Below are 22,813 nucleotides of genomic sequence, written 5' to 3' on the forward strand. Positions count from 1 at the left end.
CTGGTCAAACAGAGCATATGTTATTAATTTCCTGATTTGCCTGGCAAACAATAATCTTTTGGCAATCAGCGGAAGCAACCAAAACAACGGCCCTTAATTTTGATCAACAAAGAACAATCTTAGAGGCAAGTGACTGTCTTTCTCGTTGTGTGAGTCAGTGAAAGGAGGCACCTGGTGATCAGTTCCCCCGACAAGCAGGGTGCTCCGCCCACCACGGGCGAGGGGTGCCCAGTGGGTTACAGGAGGTCGGGGCAGGCGGAGTTGAGGTTTCACCATGCTACCACAGAACACAGCCACACTGCCTCCAACTAACGGAGAGATCGCTTTAAAACACTGAGACTCTGTGTTGCGTTATTTACCCTTGGTCAACCTCTGTCCCAGCCTGATAAACCGTCTGTGGGCCAAGCTGTAGGTACGTTACACATCAGCAGAGGTTCAAAGCTCTCATTTGATCCTTTACCAGCACCGCCCTCACAGGGCTGCTGGGAGAATTAAATGACCCCACTGGCCATGATCCTACGAACCTTCTTTCAATCAGTGTGGCAGACCTAACATCTCCTAGTGACCTCCATTTCTGTATCCCTGTAGCTCCTTCCAAGCACGCCTAACACAGAGAATTCAACACTTACAGGGAGAGTTTCCCATTTATTCCTCAAGATGCTGAATGAAGTCCAGACACCTCAAAGTACTTGATCCCAGATGCCCTGAAAACTGGTTTCACCCAACGCTTCAAATGTTCTGCCTCCCACTCTCAATAGGAAACATCAAAGTAGCACAAGCTGGACACTCCTCAATCTTTTGGTGATACTGGTATCAGGCACATTTTTATATATTATCCCTAGTGGCAGGGACGTTAACCGACTGTCTGACAACCTCCCTAACACAAAAGTCCACTGGACATATCCTTTCGAGCTCTGGATTGGGAGCCCTTCATGGCACCTTTATTATGATGCAAGGTGAATCACATAACCTATCATACTGCTCTCGGCCCAGCTGCGTCCACTCAAAATCTTTCATGAATGAGAACGAGGAGCAGGAGGCTGCCCTGAACGACCTCTGAAGGCAAGTGCTTCCTACCCCAGTGGCCTCCATCCTACATATCAAGACAGGCAAGCACGTGGGGACTGACAAGTCCCAGGTGGTAAGCACCTATGGTGTTAGTTTAGTGTTATTCTTTGGAAACTGTGGTGCTTACAAACAGGGCTGCAAGGTCTCTGCACTTTTCCCTGGAATCTGGAAGCACATGGCACTGCTTCAACCCAACAGAATATGGTGTGAATAATGTTTTGTGGTTTTTAAGACAAGGTGACAGTTCTCTTGGGATGCTTGCTCTGGAGGTAGAGCCAGCCACCATGTAAAATGTCCAAGACTGCCGTGCTGGAGATGCCATGAGCAGATGTTCCAGTCAACCGTCCCAGTGGAGCCCCGACTTCTAGTTGTCACTGCCAAGGTGCCTGACATGTGCTACGGCCATCTTGGACCCTCCACACCAGCCCAGCTTCCAAATGGGTGACCTTGGAGAGCAGAAGAATCTCCCAGCTGAGTACCACCCAAATTCTTCACCACCAGAATCCAGGAGCTAGGGACAACAGATAACTAGAATGGAAAGCATACATATACACATACAGATACAGCATATGTGTATATACATAAAAGTGTCTCATAATTTTAAAAAGTGTTTCTGAAGAAATCCCCACATTGCGATCCTAACTTCGGTATCACCTGTTTGGAGATAAGAAAATAGAATAATAAACCTACGAATTCTCAAAAAACAAAACAAAACAGGATAAACAAAAAGACATTAAAATCGATGGTTGGACTATCTGAGGCTGCCAGACTCTGCATTCACTAACCACATATCAAGAATTCAATAAACTTTGCTGAAAAGAGGGGAGGAGATTGTTACGGAGTAAGAGTCTGAAGAAACATTATTTACCAGATGCAAGGTACGGTCAGTAGTCGGCTCCTGATTCAAACCAACCAACCGTGAAAAGGTTTCTGAGGTGAATGGGGAAAACGGAACAAGGACTTGATATTAGATGACATTGTTCATTTGTTGAGTATAACAATAGTATTATCTCATGCATTCGTGCACGCGCTCTCTCTCTCTCGCTCTCTCTCGCTCTCTCTCTCTCGCTCTCTCTCTCTCACACACACACACACACAGTGTGTATATTTACATGTAAGAGATACCCACTTAAGCATTAAGAGCTTAAATGACAAACTGTCTGGTAGTTGCTTTAAAATACTCCAGAAAAATAATAAACGGGTGTCATATACATGACCCTGTTTTATCATACTGTTCTCTCTACTCTGTGTATTGGAAGATTTCCAAAGTAAAAGCTTAAGGAAAACCTCACAAACTGCAAAAGAATGGAGGGTTGGATGATGTCAGCAGCATCGGGCCTGACTGAGCCTTGCCTTCGAGAATCCAAGCCACTGGTTGGGAAGAGAAGGCTATGTCCAAGGTGAAGGTGAAAGTGCAGTGGGATGCAAAAGGGGAAAACAACTCCCATCCGTTGACAATTAATATTCTTCCAAGTCACTAAAACAACATACAATAAGCAGACCTCTGTCGGGATCCAACTCAGCACCTTACGTCACTCACATTTCATCCCAACCTGTCCGTGGTGCAGCTTATAAAGGGGCTGTACTGCTGTACCTTTGCGCCCAATTTCACAGACACAAATAACACACTTTTATAGCGAGAAAGAATGTGTAACTAGGAAAGCTAAATTTGTTTAAGTTTTGGGTACTCAAGTAAACATTCTACTCTCTAATTTCATGGAAACAATGACTTTCATCCCTGAGAAAATTTCTGAACCTTGAACTAAAGCACCATAATCTGTTACCCAGCAGAGTAAAAAACATTTGATATGGAACAAGACAAGCTCCTCGGTGGACATGCTCAGATAGCCCCAGTAACCAGGATTTGGTCAGAGCCCAACTCCGCAACCAAGTTATCAAGGAAGAACGCAGGGAAGTTCTAAAAATCAGCAGATTCAAGTCGCTCGTTTTACGGCTGGGTAAAACAATGCCAAAGGCAAGTCCCATTGCCAGGAAGCCACTGCAAAGCCAGGAAGAGAACAAGATCCTTATGACCCTGAGACCAATAAATTTTCTTGCTTAGGATTATCTCAAGATGACTGCATTATGGACGTCACCTGAATAGGCAAGGAAAAGGCAAGCCTAGAAGAGTTTCTGCTTCAGAAAGACTAAGAACCAAATATGCAACACACACACACACACACACACACACAAAAAAAAAAACAACAACCCAGAAATCTCAGTGTTGAAAACTCCTTGACTGTGAAAAGTACTTGGTTTGGGGAAGAATTTTTGGCTTTTTACATAGTGCACCAGGCGAAGAAAAAAAACACACACAAAAAAACAACCCACCCCAAACCATTGGAGAAAGGAAAAAGAAAATGAAACAAATTTGTGCCTGACTAAACAGTAACATGCAATTAAAATGATGGATGTCTTGGTGCCAGAGGTTGAGTTTGAAAAAAGCTGCTGGAATAAGGGCAGCCCTGAAAATAAATTGCCAAATTACTTTTTGCAGCCAGATTTCAGATTCCCCCTCTGTGCAATTCTGAAAGCAAGTAACTCCACATAAATATGCAACAAATTCCCAGGAAACCCAGCCAAGAGACGGGAAGAAAAAGAACTAAGTTTGGGTGGACCATGGCCCCCACCCATCCTGCATCTTAGGAATGTGACTCTATTTGCAAAGGAAGGCAGCTCAGTGCTGCCTCTCACACACGAAGCTTCTATAACTACCCTTCCCGTAAGGACTACCCTTTCTCTATGGAGCCATTTAGGGCTCTGAAAGCACAGTCTGGATGTCACAACACGCCCCGTGAGGCAGTGGCTGAAGGCAAGGGCTCTTGGGGGTCTGAGTCCCAGCTCTATTACTCAGTTCAGGTGGAGTTTGGTGTCAGGAAATTTCTTACCTGGTAAGAATGCTTGAGGATGAAATGAAGGATTTAATGGGGCTTGGCCCCACAGGTTCACCCACAGGGCACGACCTGTGATGGAGGTGGCCTCATTTTAGACAGCAAGCTCACACACCGAAAAAGATGAGTTTTATGGGGGTTAAATGACAGGGGCGATTGTGTCCCCACCAAAATTCCTAAGTTGAGGCCCTAACCCCCAGTGCCTCAGAATGTGGCTGGAGTTGGAGATAGAGCCTTTGAAGAGGTAATGAAGTTAAAAATGAGCTAATTAAGGTGGCCCTAATTCTATCTGCCTGTCCTTATAAAGAGAGAGAATGGGTCACAGGCAGAGACCTCAGGACTGCCAAGAGGGAAACGACCCTGTGAAGACACAGCGAGAGGGCAGCCATGTACAAGCCAATGAGAGAAGTCTCTGAGGGAGCCAATACTGCCAGCACCCGGATGTCCGAGTTCCAGCCTCCGGACTGAGACACAAATTTCTGTTGTTGAAAGCACCCAGTCTGCGGTCTTTCGTTATGGCAGCCCAAGCAGACTAATACAGGGAGGAGAACACACCTTCAGGTGAGGACCAGGTCTGAATCTGGGCTCCACCACTCCCTCACAACCAGCAGAATCCCAACCAAGCCCCTTCACCTTTCGGGACACGTTTCCTGCCTATAAAATGGAGGTAACACAGCACCCTTCCACCGAGCAATGGTGAAGGTGAGCTGAAAACATTACGCAGAGGGCCCCACCCAGCATGGTCAGCACTGGCTACCGTCAGAGCCAGGGCTGTGCCACAACTCCAGACTTGAAGCTCCAAGAACTTTCCAGCACAACCCTCTGGAGATCCAGAGCCTTTGCTGGGTGGTCGGAGGCCTACAGACAGTTTGCATGGTGCTCCCGGAACTGACTGATGGTGAAACCTGTTCCCAACAGGACGCTGCTTGAACCACAGTGCAGTCTTGGAGCCCGTGTTCCTGGGGTGCCACCCATGGCTGGTGTTCCGTAAGTATGGACAATGAACCCAGCGAGCAAATTCGCCTGCATTTTAGCACTTTTACTGATCACACCAACAACTAAGGCACAGAATTTTAGGGCTATTTACTTGGCTCTGTGTGTCTATGAGATTTCAAAACGCTTAATGACTGGAAAATCACATAAAACGTCTAACCATATCTATGGTGAGCTTGGCAGTTCAGATCCTCACACTAACTGAGGCACCACCATCCATTCATCTGATGATGGGTATACAAATAAAGTTGTCTTTTTATGCCTGGCCTTTGATTTTCTTCTTTCTCTTTCCTTCTTTCTTTTTTTTTTCTTTTTTTTTTTTTTAGTGAGTCAGTAGTCTTAAAAAAAAATATCTCCTCCAAGAAGGCAGAGAATGACACGTTCCGATGGAGAAAAGGAGGGTGTGATGCTTACAGCCTCTCTGTGGGTTTGGATTTGTAAAGATGGCATTATCAAGATAATTCCCCTGCGGTATGTGAGTTGTTAGTGTAAGCTGCTGAGAGAAGAATGTTGACTGTACGTTCACCACACAAGAAGTCAGCCTTCCCTTATTCATTAACTAAGAAAAACAGTTTCCAATCATACATGCATTTTAAAATCAACAACTGAATAACAAGCAAGGTACAAGCATTAACTAGTATTGTTATGGAGTGTGTCTGTAAAATAGAATACACAAATAGGAAACTATTTACAGAACTAAACGCCTAGATCTGACAATTAACTTCGTGAACTTGTTGCAATGCTGTTGCTAACCTTTTTTGATATCAGAGGGATTATTCATTATGAATTTGTACCAACTGGACAAACAGTTAACCAAGTTTACTATCTGGAAGTGCTCAAAAGGCTGCGTGAAAAAGTTAGACGAGCTGAACTTTTCACCAACAATTCATGGCTCTTGCATCACGACAAGGCACCAGCTCACACAGCACTGTCTGTGAGGGAGTTTTTAGCCAGTAAACATATAAATGTACTAGAACACCCTCCCTACTCACCTGATCTGACCCCCCAATGACTTCTTTCTTTACCTGAAGATAAAGGAAATATTGAACGGAAGACATCTGGATGACATTCAGGGCATCAAGGGTAATACGACGGCAGCTCTGATGGCCATTCCAGAAAAAAAGTTCCAAAGTTGCTTTGAAGGGTGGACTAGGCACTGGTGTTGGTGCATCGCTTCCCAAGGGGAGGACTTTGAACGTGACCGTAGTGATATTCAGCAATGAGGTATGGAGCACTTTTTCTAGGATGAATTCGTGAACTTAACTGTCATACCTCGCACAGTAACGTCTCATTGTCAACTGCTATGGATTGACCATCAGCTAATCCCAATTTTCCCCAGCTCAAGAAGAAGTAATTCAGCTGGAACGGCTTCTCACACAAGACCCTAATGCCCCAGGACAAAAGGTATCCCTACAAGACCGCCACTAAGCCAGGCATTGAACCCCTCAGCCCTCATACTTCTAAAAGACCTACAGCATGTAAAAATAGGAGAAAAATCTGTCCGGTGTCACAAGGTGCCACCCGTGTGGTAGGCACTTTGAAGAATGTGTGCTGGAAGGTGCGGAACGGGGAACAGGAATGGCGCACGAACAGGGAACCTCACACCGGTGCAGAGGGTCACGAGGAATGGGGGGGACTGGGACAGTCACCCCACGATCCAGCCGACTGCTGCTCTAGGGGAATTCAGATTGTGCACTCAGATCTTTTTTCAGACAGTCAACAAATTAGAATTTTTATGTGACACGTGGCCAGTTTTTAGAAGCCTTTTACAGACCTCTAGTCTCCTTTTTTATTGAAGCATGACATACATAGATAAAAGAGCACAGCTCATATGTGTACAACTCAAGGAATTATGAGAAATGAACACATCTGTGCAACCACCACCCCGGTCAAAAAGAAAAAACAAACACACAGAACATGACCCGCCTCCTGGAAACCTGGGCGCCTCTTCCCAATTTCCACCCTTTCCTTTGTTCCCACAGGTGCCTCAAATTCGTTTGGCCAGTTTGGAAGTTCACATAAGCGGAATCGTAGAGCATGTACTCTTTTAGAGCTGCATGGGTACATGGCGATGCTACCCCTCCAACTCACAGAGCTCGTATCTCTGAGCAAAAGCACACAGGTAGGTGGTGGACAGGAAATGAGACCCAGGTGAATTCATCTTTTGTGGATTCAATCACAGCAGAGAACAACTTGGAACCACAGAGGCCTGGATGAGTCAGAGATAAGAAAGAATTAGACATGGGTGGAGTGGGATGGTCAAAGTCCCACAGAAGGGGAAGGTCTATTCCTAGATCATAGGGACAGCATAAGGACAGGGAACAAAAGGACAGGAGAGGTGGCAGGTGCCAGTGCGAGGAAGCCAAAGTTCAAAATTCATGGTCACCAAACACAGCGGAAAATAAGCGAGCGCAGAGAGACCACGGCCAGGGCGGCTGGGACCAACCCAGGACCCAGAGAGCTTGCCTCTTCCCCAGAGTACAACAAACAGGCCAGATTCTGGGAAGGAGAAATCGACGACGATTACCTGGTACGCTCTCTTTCAAAAAAACTTTTTTATGGACAATTTCAAACAAATACAGAGAAAACAGAATAGTATATAGTAAACACCTGTCACTCAGCTTGAACAATTACCAACATTGTGTATCATCTTTTCCTCTACTCCTTCCTCCCCCAGCCCTCCAGTCATCCTTTTTACTCGTCTTTTTCGGGAACGGTGGCAAGTTGACTTACATCAAAATGCACGAATCTGAGCTGTTCCACTCTGACAGATGAAAACGTCTGTGTAACCCACACCCCACGGCCTTCAGCACATCCCTACCTCCCCATAAAGTTCCCGGGTACCCCCTCCCAGGCAATCCCTGGTCCTCCCCACTCCCCAGAAGCAAGAGCTTTTCTGATTTGTTTTCTCACAAGCTAGTTTCACCAGTTTGGGAACTGCACATAAATGGAATCACCTAGAAGGTACTCTTTTGTGTAAGGTTTATATCCCTCTGCATAAGGTGTGTGAATACAAAAAGGTGAGTTCTTAAAATTCAGTTTGGGCCAATCTGTACTGATGTGTCTTCGTCACCCTTCTCACGCCATCTGATGTGGATGGCTACAGTGTTGAGACCAACACTTGAGATAAAAATAACCCACAGTGGGTGCAGAGCCATAATTTTCAATGAATTACTCAAGTTCTGCTTTCTTCCCTCGGTCCCACGTTCCAGATACCAGTTTCTGCACCTAAAATGTGCAGATACAACCACCCCAGAGCTCTGACCAACAAGAGGTGACTTGCAGGGTCCTCTGAGAAGCAAGGCAGACCCTCTTTCTTCTGTCTCCTGCCCTGGCTCTTCCCCGTAAAGGAGAAAAGCACAGAAAAGCTGTAGAGTTCTCTGCAAATGCAAGACACATCTCACTCCACTGCTTAAGGAAAGAGACGTATCCTTGCCTCAGTCTGGAATCCATCCAGGCCCTCCCTTGGTTCTGTGTATACAGCAGGCCCTCAATAAATGCCTGTGACTCTTCATTATTTGCTCTTGACATTTCCTTTATTTCATTACTGCCTTGAAAATGTCAACCCCACCCAGGTTTGGAAGGCAAATAGAGCAGCATGGCCTAGAGCACGGGCTGCCTTCCTCTTCTCATCTGTAAACAGTGACAGGAACACTAGCCCCAATGCTCAGGGACTCCGTGGGAGCTGAGACAGTCCACGTTCAGCAGCCACCCAGAGACTGGCAGAGAACAAGCTTCGACAGATCTACAGACGTCAGCTCCTGTCACTCTGCTTCGGCCTCCCAGCAAGCCCTGTCAGACACAAATTGCATTCAAACCCTTTCCAGACTCCTCTCCAGGTGTCTGACCTGCTAGCTGCTCACTCTGGCCTCAGCTAACACACACCAGGAGTGAATCCAGGTTTTGTGGCACCTTATACCATTTGGAGGTCTCCTTAAAGAAAGAAAATGCCAAACACATCTTACACTTGGCAAACTTTACAAAACCAAGGACCAAGCAAATATGGTACTAGGCAGGGCCCCTCCCTACTGCGGCTCCACCCCCAGGTTCTCAGTCTCACCAACGTGCCATGCACAGAACATGGGGGTCATGTCTCGGCTTCTCCATCAATCCCACTCCTACACCGAGCCACCAAACCCCCTGGATTTCACGTCTTCATACTCCACTGTATCTGCCCTTCCCGTCCAGGCCCAGAATCACCTTGGTTTAGAACCCACAATGCAGCCAACAGCGCCTTAGCCCGACCCTCTCCCTCCGATCACCCGGCAGAGCCAGACTCCAAGCGGTCGTGGCCTCCCTTCCAGCCTTCCCCTGGGAGCTGCCTTCTGCTTTCCAAATACCTCCTGCTCTTGCCTTCCTCAGGGGAGCCGGCCACACTGTGCTCCCACCTGGACTGCCAATCCTCCACTGCTGAATGTCCAAGTCAACTCAACAGTCACCCCTCCCCCCAAAGCCATCCCCCGTGGAAATCCACCTCTACTCCCAGGAAGCCCAGCACGGGTTCCTTCATTTGTCCAGCTACAATGGTGCCTGAGACATTCTGCCTCGTATTATGATTCAAGCTGTTCATTCTCCTTTTTAAGAGGGCCAGGAGACGTGCAAGGCAATTTAAGAACAATTCCACACCCCACCCCATGTGAGCTCCTTTTAAGCTGGGCCTACATTTGTGACCATTTCATATGCCTCACACCAGGCCTCGCATATACTAAATGATCCCTATTTTTTGTTGTTATTTTTGTTTTCAATGAATAAATAAGTGACATAGCTGAGATAAAACACGTCTTATCAGTAAACAGAAAAAGATCATAGCTGTCCGGAAAACTCATATAGGTAGAAGAGCTCACTCACTGAAGTGAATTAATAAGATGAATGACATGTTGCAATAATTCAAGTACAAGCAATTCTTCTTTTTCCTTCAAAAGGCAGCACGTAATTTTGGCTTTTTTTCCTTCAGGAGTCTCTTTAATGAAGAGGAACTATGCACCACAGCTTTTAGAACAAAACTAACTACTTCTGGGCTTCAAAGCAAAATAAGTCCTATGTAGACTGAGATGTCCTCAACAAATACTTTCAACCTCGGGTTCCCTGTTCTCCCATTAAAATATCCCACGTCCAGATCTCCTTTGCTCAGCTTTCACCCTCAAGAATCCACTGGGATCTGCCACTGCCGGCTTGTGGGCATGAACTGGGGCCAGCTCCAAGCCAGGGTGGGCCCCGCCCTGGACTCTGACCGGCCACTCTCACTGCCATCCACTCAGCACTGACGCCACCCAATACAGATTACAGCTGACAGAGCAGGTGGCTTGGGCCCGGGAGACCCCGGCAAACAGGAGCAATAAAAGGACTGCAGTTAGTGAAACGCTGCCAGAGTGCGCTGCGGGTTAATAACTAACCCTTGGGAGCCTTTACAGGGCTTTCCTGGGTGAAGCCCATGTCCATTTCATGGGAAGGCGACAGGGCAAGCACTGTTTCTGCTGCGCCTGGCGAGAGCCACGGCTTGCTTTCCAAAGGGGTCGGGGAGCCTTGGAAGGGCAAAGAGGCTTGCTGCATGTCACTGAGAGTAGGAGCCTGGAGGGCTGCGTGCAGGAAACTGCCCTTATTACCCACTAATTACTGCTCATTTGCCACAGGTGAGCAGCAGCTGGCTGCATGGAGCAGCAGGGAGTGTTGCAAGGCAGACAGGAAAGATCTGCCATCCCAGAAAGAGGTTTGGGACCCAGCGGGCTGCAAGCACTCCTTTGGGGTAAAACCCAGGGGTGCCTGCTGCACTCCTCTCTGCCCCACCTCGCTTCTCTCAGAGGTGTTGATTCTGCGATGCCTAAGGTGTCTGCAGGCACCTCCAGCCAGGAAAGATGGAAAGGCTCACTGGGGGCCTGAGAATGTAAAGGAACCCAAACAGCAGTGAGCTAGAGAAGGAAAGACTCCAAGGTCAAGGGAGACATTCAAAACTAGGGTCAAGAAGCTGATGAAGAAACAGAAGATGAACACAGAATTAAAAAAAAAAGGGGGGGGTATTCTTTCATCAAATCTACTAAAAATTTTCCAAAGACTGAGTTTCAACCTTTTCAAAGAAGCAACATCCAAAGGGAAATGAGGACCAGCTGGCAGGGGCTGAGCAAGGAGCCAAAATCTTGGGTGCATTATTTCAAGCCTCAGTGCCTTTGCATTCGCCACTCTGGCCATCAGGAAAGCTGTTTTCCCACTGTTCTCTCTGAAATTTTCCAGGTCATCCATTTTCCCTCCACTCTCCCCATCTTAGGCCTTCCTTGGAGCTTATTATAGTGACTTATCTCCAGTCAGGTTTCTTGAGGGCAAGAAACCTGTCTTATCGTTCTGTGTGCCCTAATTCAGATGCTTCATTTAAATAAGGCCAGTTTCCTGTACCAACTGTAGAACTGAAGCAAATACCTAGATCCTGCAATAACTCATCAAAAGCCACCAGCACCAACTGACTTCAGGTCATTCACAGAGAAACTGAAGTCAAAACATTAATTCCTTCTTAGTGAGGAAAGGCCTGCAAGGGAAGCATATGGATTTGGAGACTTAAAGAGAAGTGCTCTCTGGTTCCACTGAGCTTACCTCAGAAGAAATGGGTATGAAAGACAAGCTCATCAAGACCAGCAGAGAAGGAGCTAAACATGAGAAAAATACAACTCAACTAAAAAACAAACAAACAAAAACAACCAGGCAAAAATCATAGAACAAAGCATTCCAGAAGGAAATACAGACGGTTCATAAACACGTGCAAAGATACTGAACTCCACCAATAACTGGGGAAAAGTGAAGACCACCAGGACTTCCCACTAACTCCCACCAGAATGGTTAACAGGAAACAGGAAAGCTGCACAGTAACAAGCTCTGGAGAAGAACGGATCAGCAGACACTTTTATATGCTGCGGGGACTGTGGAAAAAAATTTCACAGGATCTTAAAAGGCTCTGCCCACAACCCTCCCAGCGATTCCACTCATGGGTGTACACCCCAGAGAGATGCTTGCTTGCATATGTGCACCAGGAGACCAATTCCAGAAGGTTCAAAGCAGCATTTTTTGCTAATAGCCCCAAACTGAAGACATCCCAAAAGTCCACAAAAAATGGTACATTTCAATAGATTCCTGCAACGAAACAACCCCACAGCAGTAAGAACTACAGCTACCTGTCAATATGTATGAATCTCACCAATAGAGCAGTGAGTGAAAAATCCATTTATATAAAGTCCACAGACCTGTAAAACTAACAACGTATCATTTAGGGAAACATATCTACGCAGCGAACCAATCAGAAGCGGAAAGGAGGAGAGACCAACTTCAGGAGAGCGGGAGGGAGGGGGATGGGACGGGAGGGGTGTGGGGGGGCTTTAACAGCATGGTGATGGTCTTTGTTCTTAAGCTGGGTGGTGTGAACGTGAATGTTCATTGTATTATTCTTCTTTCAACTATTCGCGTCATAGACACTCTTCTGGATTTATGTCTCACCATGAAAAAATTTAGAGAATGCGCTCACAGCGGACTTGCCAACACTTAGCAACTCAGACAAAAATGTAAGGGGGGAAACTAAGACCAGACAACCCAGAAGAAGGATGAGCATGAAGCAGGACAGTCCCAGGGCAGAGGTGCCAGAGGGCCAAGAATAAAACCAGGAGGGAAGGGCCTTCAAGTCTCCAGTGGCAATGCCACTAATGAATGGGCAGGCCTGAGTTAGGATGGCCCGGACTGGCACAAAAATCCAGCACTCGGATAATGGATGAGCAAAGTGTGGCATACACATACGTTGGAGTACTACTCAGCCATCAAAAAAGAATGAGGTTCGCACACATGCGCCAATGTGGATGAACCTGGAAGACATTACGCTAAGTGAAAGGAGCCAGACACAAAAGGGCATGTACTGCATGGTTCTCCTTACACGGGGTACCTGGAAATGGCAAGTTCACAAAGACCAAGTTGGATGGTGGTCGTCACAAGTTGGGGGCGGAAGGAGGCTGGGGGAGTCAGTGTTTAATGGGCACAGAGTTCTCGTTTGGGAACATGTTCTAGAGATGAATCTTGGCGATCGTTGCACAAATGTGAATGGACTTTAATGCCACTAACTGTACATCTACAAAATGGTTAAGATGGTCAGTTTTCTGTTAGTACTTACATTTTACCACAATTTTACAAAACCCATAATTCAAGACAGGTGCAGCTGTACAAGGGAGCAGGTAGGGTAAAGCGAGGCACTATCAGGCCTACCTCACCCGCCTGAGCATACGTAAGATATGATGACGACGTGCAGATCATGAAGCAGGCAGACTGGAGACCCCACGGAGCCGAGGGGGCCAACTCTGCAGGCACCTGCAGAACTAGGCAGCCTGTGTCCTCCCGCCCAGCCAGCAGCGTGGACAATGCCCGCCCTCAGACTGAGCTCAGTGCTGGGCAACGAGGAAGCTCTGGATAACCCCAGTGGAGGCACAGGACCCTTGGGATATCATTTTCCAGTTCTTCACTTCAAAAAGGAAAGCCTGGGCACTCAGCCAGCTATGACTTTGGGGAAAAGAACCTGCAAAAAATGCTGAGAAATGGTAGACAGAACCCAAATGCTAAAAATGCTGAAAGGGCAAAGAAGTTCAGAAGAGACAGGGGGTTTCAGTGCATGAAATTCTGACCTGTCAAATCACAAAGGATTCTGACCTTCCCAGGGAGTTCCAAAGAGCACACGTGTCAAACAGGACGGCTGGGTGTGCACAGCCTGGGCCGGAGGGAAGAACACTGGAAGATGAGTTAGGACACCTAGATTCCATTCTGGCTCTACCACATTTGCTAACTAGCTGAGTGGCCCAAGGTCATTTGCCCCCTGAGACCAGGCATAAAGAGGATAATAATACCTTCCCAGACGGTGGCAATTAAGGGAAGTAACACAGATTCTGCCAGCCTGGGGATAGGATTTCCTAAGAGGTATAAAGGTAAGATACCAGGTGCTTTGCGTATCAACCTCCAACCCCAAGACACACACACACACACACACACACACATACACAATAAGGGGTGGATTTAAGTAATTCAGAATAAGCACAAAAGAGGGCACAAACTGCTGAGACGTGTGTCAGGAAGGCTTGGATGGCAAGAGAAAAAAGGATACACACACCATGCTTACAAACATGTATACAAAGATTTAAGGGAATGAAGTGAAACCAACCACTTACTATGCAGCAGGATGGGAATATGAAAAATGCTTTTCTTTGTGATAATTTTAATATTGTGCTATTGAGCATTTTCAAAAAACGGGCCTACTTCTGACCTGAGTGTTGAAGATTTATGGCCATCAACCCAGAATACGGCCTGGGTGAAATTATATTCTGAGTTCAAGGGTTCCCTTCCACCTCGGGACCTCAGGGGCAGGCTCAGAACCCACCCACCCACTCCTCCCATGCTCGGTGCTGCTGTCAGAGGAATCCCCAGACCACAAATCTCCTCCGGCCAGACTGTCTGAGCTCAAACCTAGAGTTTACCTTTACTAGCCACGTAACAGGGTCAAGTTTCTTAAACTGTGTGCTGAGCCACGATTCTCTCCCCTCTACAAATCAGGGATAACACCAGTAACTGCCAACAGAGTTTTTGTGAGGATTCAACAAGACAATCATTTAAGCACTTAGCACAGTACCAGCAAAATGCTCAGTAAGCCTTGGCTCTTACTAAGTGCTCGAGACACTCCGGCTCTTCAAGGGTTCCTCATTCATATTTTAAGATTCAGGGACATACCGGGAGCTCATAATCCTCCCCTACCCCAAGGAGCCCAGAGCCAGGGGGAGGGGGTTTTCTAGCTCCCATCCTCCATGCATTTGCACCCATTCCTTCTGCCCCAACACCTTCAGACCAAATCTAACAGCTGAACACCTCTGCATCCTTTGGGACAACACGAGGTCACTTTGGGCACCAAACATTCTCCAACTCCACCCCACAGATCAGTGGCTCACCCTCTGCACTCCTCTCCCTCATGTGGGGTGATGAGTCATCTATTTACACCGTCTCCCCTTCTGGATCGGGACTACCTCATCCCTCTTCTACCTCTCCCCAATGCTTAATGCAGTGTAAGTGCTCCCCGCGCCTCTGCGGACTGAAGAAAATACACCGTGGGCAAACAAACACATTTGTGAAAACAATTAAACCAGAAATTAAAATCAAGTGGGGCTAGTGAGATACATCCAGCTCTTGAGAGAAGTGAGAGGATGCAGAAGGGGGTTGGGGGCCTAGGGCGGAGAGGGCACAGCTGGGGTGCGGCAAGGCTGCTGCCCACCTCTGTCGGATCAGCTGCGGCTGGTAGCAGAGCGTGGGCATCCCTGGGCAGGCATGAGCGTGGTGACCACCCGAGAGCAGGTGTTCAGAACATAAGCCCTTAGAATGGAAGGGGACACTGTGGCCACGTCGGCCAGACCTTTACCTGCCAGAAAGCAGAAGTGATTGGGGGTAAGGGCTCCAAGGATGGGGAACTCGCTAGTCAGCCAGCAGGGGCCGGAGGCGGTGCACAGCTCAGATGGCCACAGGAGATTCCCCATCCCAGCTAAGGGTCCAGGGGACACAAGAGCCCCACCCTGAAGAGACACACACTGGAGGGTCTACAGTCCCTGTTCGATTGTGCTGAAGGAGGGGAGAGGAATTGGCATCAACCCATATAAATTCACCATTTTAAATGCACATTTGTATCTAAAAACAAGGAAAAGATACAGATGGCTACACACTACAATTTTAACAGTGGTTACCTCTGAGATTTTACATGATGGTTTAACTTCTCTTGCTTCTCTACATTTTCTCATCTTTCTGCTTTAAACATGTTCTAGTGTGAAATGAAAGTGAGGGAGGAAAGCACAAGTCGACCTGGGGAAAAAAAACCTAAAACACCAACATGGATCAGCATCCAATCCTGCCTGCAGGCAGCTGCCACAGGCAGAAAGGAAACCGAAGTACAGACAGACTAGGGTCCTGCAGGAAAGAAAACACTCCATCCGGAGGGAAGGAGGAGGCAGGGAGCTAGGCTCTGGAGGAGGATGCATCACGTGTTTTGAGGACAAATTGTGGGTGGAGGATTTCCGTGGTTATCCACTGGATTTTTTCCTAAGTCCCTGTGCAAGAATTGAAAGGGAAGTTCTTCCGCCTGTCCCTCCCCCCTTTTGCTATTTCACACCTGTGCCTTCAGCCACGGCAGTGCACTACGGACAGAATTCAATGAGGTTATGCACGTGAAAGCTCAGCAAGTTAATATTTGTTCAGGGTCACGTTACTGGGACTGGGGAGGCTGGGCAGACACCTCCCCACCCCCCCCTGCACACCCCCATAGTATCACTGACAACCTAGAAGGTGTGGACCAGAGTTAGTTAGAGGTCACACCTATATCCCATTGGGGAAGGATGTTCACCATTCACCTCTCTGCCCCCACCCCCAGCCCTCCTTTTAAAACAAAAGGTATTTTTTAAAAATATACAAACTCATAACCCCTGTAGGTATCCAAGGTTCCCTTATTGTCTCAATCACCGCGTGGGAGGGGGTGGGAGTGAGGTAAGCACTAGGCGACCACCTTGAACCAATACCTTCGCCCTCAGGGTCAGGAAAAAGCAAGCCACCCAGAGGCCTGGGATAAGGCAAGATCCCTAACCACCCATGGCAGCCAGAACTTTGGGAGAGGGCAGAAATGAAGAGGGGCCTTCTCCTATTTCCTGGGTGTCTTATATGGTCCCCAATTTATTCCCACAAATGAGGGGGACGCTATCTTGCCCTCTAAGCCAGGACTCCACTCCGCCTCCAAGGCTGCCTCCTCCCCCCAAACACTCCAATGACTCCACCTGTCAACTGCTCTGACACGCTAACCCTGGTCCCGGCCAGCTGTCATCCCCTCGCACCTGGACTACTGCGACAGCGTAACTGGTCTCCAGTCCATCCTCCGGCCCAGCCTCCACTCTGCTGCGGTGAAAACAGGCTCCTTAAAGCTCAGGTGTGATACTGTCAACCCCCAGCTCAAAGATGGCCAGTGACCCCCCCAAACACACCCCGAATTGCCTACAGCACTATTTAACGGTGGGGCTGCCCTCTGTTCTCAGTTAGAGAACCAGTGCTTTTCAAAGGATGTGAAGCGACCACCTTCCTCAGAATCACCTGAGGTTCTTGTTAAAAGTCCAGCTTCCTGAACTACTGAACCAGACATTCCGAGAATGGGCTCTGGGAATTTTAACTGGAGAAAAGAAAATCCCAGACGACCTCTGTATACACTGAAGTTAGAGAACTATTTTTGCTGTTTCCCATTGTTTGGGGAAATGGGTCCAACTTCCAACTGCCAGGAACATATCTCACCACCCTGCTGTGATCCTGTGTTAGGACTAGGGGCCTATCTTCTTTCCTACCGCTGATCCTATGCTCATCCCCAAAAGCTACACGATTGAGGTTACCAAAGTAGCCCATTCCAACTCTTCGCTGAGTGACCAAAGGGAAGTTCCTTCTTTTCCACAGGCCTGTTTCCCATACACAATGGATGGGATGTGTGCTGTCCAGGGTCTCTTTCAACTCCAAAATAAGGCATATGGTCTTTACGCTGTATCAGCATGTTCTGTGGGATCAGAGGTTCCAATCCTAAAAACCTAAGAACCTGCATTTTACTATTTATTGGGGGTGGGGGACATTCTTTTTTCATCCAAAATGAAATTTAAAAACCATCTCTCATACTACATCCAACTTCTAATTTCCACTAAAGGAGAGCCGAGCAATGTTTAGCCTTCCTGGCACAGCTTTGTTATTTTTTTTTATGTTCATTACTAAAGAATTTTCCAAACCCTTTCCACAGGCCAAAGAGAAGGCGCGAGACGTAAGCTTACAACCTACCAGCAACCCTTTGGCACCCTGCCATTTACTGATGCTGTCTGTATCCTTCTTGTCATGTAATGCTCCCAACATTCCCATTTTAAAGACTAGAAAAATCAAGGCTCAGAGAGCTGACGTTGCCCAAGGCTGCACAACCAGCCTGCAAGGCTCAACCAACAGCTCTCCTAATCCTGATATGCCCCCTGCTTCCGCTGTACCACAATGAGTCAACGTGGAGGTCCAGAGACGATGAAAGCAACTGCACCAAACGCAACACTGGCCAACAAAGCTGTGCCCTCCAAGGCCTAGGCGGAGTGCTACGCAGCCAGCCACAGATCCTAACAGCTCTCCACACAGAGCTGCTGGAAGACTGTGCGCGCAGGGGTGGGGGGAGACGGGGCTGAGCAACAGCCGCACGAGCAAAAGTGATGCCAGGGATTTAGTCAACAGAGAGCTAATATGAGTCAACAGTGGGTGCCGCTGCCAAGCACACTAATGGGATCTTCAGCTGCATTAATAGAAGGAAAGTGTCTAGGGCAGGCTGAGGGAGCCTGCCCTGCTCTGCCCAGACCACACCTGAGGGCACCTTCCAAGTCAGGGCCAGGTTTTCTGAAGAGGAACGGCTCCGAGTGGCACTCTGCTTGGTAGGGTGAGCCAAGCCCTCCCCTGGCATCTAGTATATAAAGCCAACCCCATTTCAACTGCATGTTATAGGTGGGTTTTTAAAAAGATCTTTTTATTCCCATGTTACCAAGGATTGAGAAACAAGTGAGTATCCACAGCAAAGGTTGAGAACATTCAGGCATGAGAGGGGCCGTGGCCCAGCACGAGGCAAGGGGCTCCAGGCCTATCCGAGGACCGCTGGGAGGACAATTACAGTTGCTTCTTCCCTTATTCGATACAACAATTGGGCTGTGGCTTGGCCAACAAGCAGACTTCACACAATAGGCACACTAAAAATGCACAAGGGACACTGGATTTGAGATTGTGTCATCTCAAGTGTCAAAGTCCCCAGGAAGTCCTCGCCATTCCCCCAGCCCATCCGTCCCCAACACCCTGTCTGGGCGAGCCTGTCATGTCACTTAGCATCACTCAGAATACGAAGCTGTGGTTTCGACGTGTTTCCTAAGAGCCCCAAGGCCACCTCCAATTCATGTGTGTGTCTAAGGCACAGCGTTTGGTACACTGGAGACACCCAGTAAGTGTTGACTGAACTGAAAACTGAAGTGCCCTGGCAGTCACAATGAGGGGGGGCGTTGTATTCAAGGCCATTTCAGAACACACGTGTCGTGACCAGGGCTAATAAAATGGCTTATGACAATGTGTAACCACTTTTAATATGCTTAGCAGAGGAATCCTTGAAGCCAACACCACCAGAGAGTTTTAATTACAAAGGAGCCACAGTCAGCCTGGCAAGTGTACTGAGTGCCCGTAGAAATGACTGGAGACAGAAAATCCAGCTTAGGGGTATGGCGGACAAAGGTGAAAGCTATCTGTGCGCCAGGCAGCCATGCCACACCAGAGCCCAGGGAAGTGGTAAAAATCCAGGGACCCAGAAGCGGCGAATAATGACAAGTGGGGACAAAGGCCAAAGAAGACAGCCTAAAAAGGGAGCCTCGTGAAATGGGTTCTGAGAGGAGCACGTATGCTACAAGTTCACAGGGAGCTGGCTGCCTGGTGCTAACCTTGTACTCCAAGAATTAATTACAAGAACTAAAACTCTTATCTGGGAAGACTAGCGTAGGAGATTGTGGTGCAGTTCTAATATCTAATGAATCTTTAAATGGATGAGCCGTGCTTACCGGTGATTTTTCTTCATCTTTCCTCCCTGAGGGTTCACATAACAAAAGCCAGCATTTGCTTTTTATTTGCCTTTGGAGTGAGTGTTGAGTGTGTGTGTGCGTGTGTGTGCGTGTGTATTTCTGTATAGATAAAATGTGGAGTTCACTAAATCACATATTAAAGCATCAAGAAGTCTGCCATCATAAGAAACCCTGGTAAATATTTTTTGTCAAGTAGCCTTTTACACAGTGAAGAAACCTTTTAGGATGCAAATACCCCACCACCCCCTCCAGTGAGGGCTCCACCAGCTGTAGTAAGGCAACACTCCCACCCGACGGGTTCATTTGTGTACCTGTTTGGGTCTATTTCACCACACATGCACTTTACTCAGTTTGCATTTTTCATCCCAGAAACACCACTTAAGCCTGTCTCACAAACCTGACGGAAGCAATACATTTTATAAACGAACCATCCCTGGGGAACAGACGAGAAGAAAACCATCAGCAAGGCGCACTGTCAAAGTTCCCAAGGAGAGCAATCCTTTCCCAGATCCCAGGTGCAAAATGCACGACATCCTCTCCGCACACACGCTGCCCACTCCAGAGGCAGCCTGCTCCCCTCTCCACCCCTCCCAGCTCTCCAGGCCTCCTCTCCCAGCTGAAGAAAAGCTGGAGAGCCTCAATCTTGGGCAGCAGTAACATTTTAATGCTATTTTAGACAACAGCTCTAAGCTCCGGAATGTTGGCTCCTTTTCCATGAATAAAAAAACCCCAAAAGGGTATTATCATAACAAAATGATATCCTATGGAGAGCACTAGAAGCCACAAAAATAAAATTGCCATAAATTGAAACTGTCTCAAAATGAAACCTACACAGGCCAGGCAGGCTGATTTTCTCATCTAAAACCCTTCCATGTTCCTAGTTCTCTCGTGCAAGTCCAAAGACTTTCCCCCACCGGGAAGGCCTAAATGCTTTCTTTGGAAGTCGGGGTACGCTTGTCCCCCCACTTGAAACCCTGGAGATGATCCGTAACATTCATCTAAAGCTCAATCACGGCTGTGTCTATGTCCTCAGTCACACCCAAAGATTCCCAAAGGCACCGTCTGCCGCAGCGCCTGGTGCACAGTAGGCGCCCCATTAATGTGCAGATTTGATTTGATCAGATCTGGCCCCTTGGCTAGAAAGACACGTTGGTAGCTGGACAGCCTGGCGGGGACAGCCGCGCCGGCCTAGCTCTCTGCTGGATGGGGGTGGGGTGCAACCACCTGTGGGCGGGAGGCCGGGAACTCAGGCCCCGGCGCCGCCGCCACCCTGGGGTGCCCTGTAAGCCCCAGGAATGCTGCTCTGGGGAAAGTCCGGCTCGCCAGGCCCCGTGGGCGCCCCAGGGCCGACTCCCAGCGCCCCAGCAGGGGCTCTGCGGGAGCAAAGTTGGTCAGATCCAAGAGAGTCAATTCTAGAGTTAGCTCCCAAGTCGGCGTAGCCCCTGCGAAGTTGCCAGCCACAGGGATTTTGGGGGATGAGGACTGAGGGAAAAGGCACCGACAGGGGATCAGGAGAGAGCGGAAACGGTCCCCTGATTACCTCCCAAACTTGGGGCACCTGCCGGGTAGCAGGCCTGGTGGCGACTTTGCGGGGGCAAGCGGGCCACGTCAGGGCAGCCCTGCACTGCTTTGAGATTTTTCTAACCAATAACTCAGCACGATAAAGGCCCCCGCTGGAATCTGGGGGGCGAAGGTAACACCTGTCACCCGCGCCAGGGGGCGGGGACGAGGAAAATGGGTGCGCTGGGGAAGGGGTGAGGCCCAAACGATGAGGTGGGAGCCAGAGAAGGTGCAACCCAGCAGCGCAATGTGTCAAGGAGAGGGCGCAGGCCTGGGTTGGGGTCCCGGAAGAGACGGGACGGGGAACCCAAGAGGGAACCTGGGTTAAGGAGTATTCTCAGGGAAAGGGGGAGGGGATCCCAGAAAGGTACTAGGGGAGCGTCCCAGAGGAAGCCATATGGGGAAGGGGATCGGGGTGCCAGTGCCCCGAACCGGCCCCGTCACTCACCGGCAGGTCCACGCTTACTTCGGTCCCGTCGAGCAGGAAGACGCGGCAGTAGAGGGTGGCCTTAGCGGCGCCCGCGGCGGGGATGTGCACCGCCGCGCCGCCCGTGAGCAGGGGCCCTCCGCCGGCCGGGAACACGCTGCCCCCGGGCGCGGCGGGCAGCGGCGAGGAGGCGGCGGCGGCGGCCGGGCCCCCCCGCGGCCCCCCGTCGCGCTCGTCCCCCAGCCCGGCGGCCCCGCGCCCTGCCGCGCCCCGCGCGTAGAGCTGCATGGAGCGGCGGCCAAAGGTCCGGCGTAGGAACCGCAGCATCCTGGCTGGGGGCGCCCCCTGCCTCCGCCCCCTGCGCCGCCGCCGCCGCTGCGCCCCCGCCCGGGAGCACCCCGCGACGCCGTCAGTGCCCGCGGCCGCCCGCGCCACCTCCAGCGGGCTGCGGCCCGGGGCTCGCTCCCGCCGAGGCTGAGGCCGCGCTCCGGCTGCCTGCGGGGCGCGCCGGCCCGGCCAGCCCCGGCTGCGAGTGGCCGCAGGCGGGAGAACGCGCTCGGGGCGGCCCCGGAGCCGTCCCGCCGCTGCCGCCGTGCGCTCTCCGGGGCCGGCGGCCTGCGCTGGCTGCTCAGAGGCCGCTCCCGACGGCCGGCGGCCGGCGGCCCGGGGCTGCGGGGGGCGCGGGGGCGGGCTGCGGGCTGCTCCCGCGCCGCGCCGCGCCGCGCGTCGGCCGAGGGCCAGCCGGAGCAGGGCGCCTGCGTGCTCCGGGCGCACTCACTCCCCGGTGCCGCGCCGCGCCCAGGGCCCGAGGAGGCCCAGCCGAGCGCCCGCTCCCCAGGCGCCTTCTCCTGCGCCCGCAGCCCCCGCCTCCCACCTGGGAGGCTGCACCTCCAGCTACCACCACCGCCGCCGGGACTGCAGCACGCCCTCCTCCCTCGGGGCTGCGCCGGGTAATTGCAAAACGGGTTTGTGCTGCCCCCTGCCGGCCCGAGTGCCCCCTGCTGCTGTAGGTGTGCTCACGTGTGTACACGTAGGTGAGCACACACGTGTTTCCGGCGCCCCGAGCCCTGCAGACGCCTCTGTGTCTCCCCTTACCTCGATAGGAAAACAGGGCTCTGTGCCCTCCGGGGAGCTTTGTCCCGAAGGCCAGAGAGAGAGAATAGCGTTAAGTGAAGACCCTCCTGGGCCCTCAGTTTCCCCTTGTGGAAAAGGAGAGCGGTGGACCAGGTAATCTA

General features: G+C 49.9%; 1 protein-coding gene across 5 annotated transcripts in view; it reads right to left on the reverse strand.

Annotated features, from left to right (window-relative positions):
* EPB41L4B (erythrocyte membrane protein band 4.1 like 4B) overlaps positions 1–22,422 on the reverse strand; it is a 117,906-nt gene extending 95,484 nt beyond the window's left edge. For 3 of the 5 annotated variants that reach the window (XM_033122293.1, XM_033122291.1, XM_033122294.1), the window contains exon 1: positions 21,600–21,920. In XM_033122293.1, coding sequence (XP_032978184.1) covers positions 21,600–21,905 — 306 coding nt within the window. In that variant the 5' untranslated portion in view covers positions 21,906–21,920. Of the gene's footprint in view, positions 1–21,599 lie in introns of all 5 variants that reach the window. The other 2 variants (XM_033122292.1, XM_033122295.1) reach the window with 1 other exon arrangement.
* Between the last annotated feature and the right edge of the window lie 391 nt (positions 22,423–22,813).

The sequence above is a fragment of the Rhinolophus ferrumequinum genome, chromosome 12 (genome assembly GCF_004115265.2).
Source record: "Rhinolophus ferrumequinum isolate MPI-CBG mRhiFer1 chromosome 12, mRhiFer1_v1.p, whole genome shotgun sequence".
NCBI classification, from domain to species: domain Eukaryota; kingdom Metazoa; phylum Chordata; class Mammalia; order Chiroptera; family Rhinolophidae; genus Rhinolophus; species Rhinolophus ferrumequinum.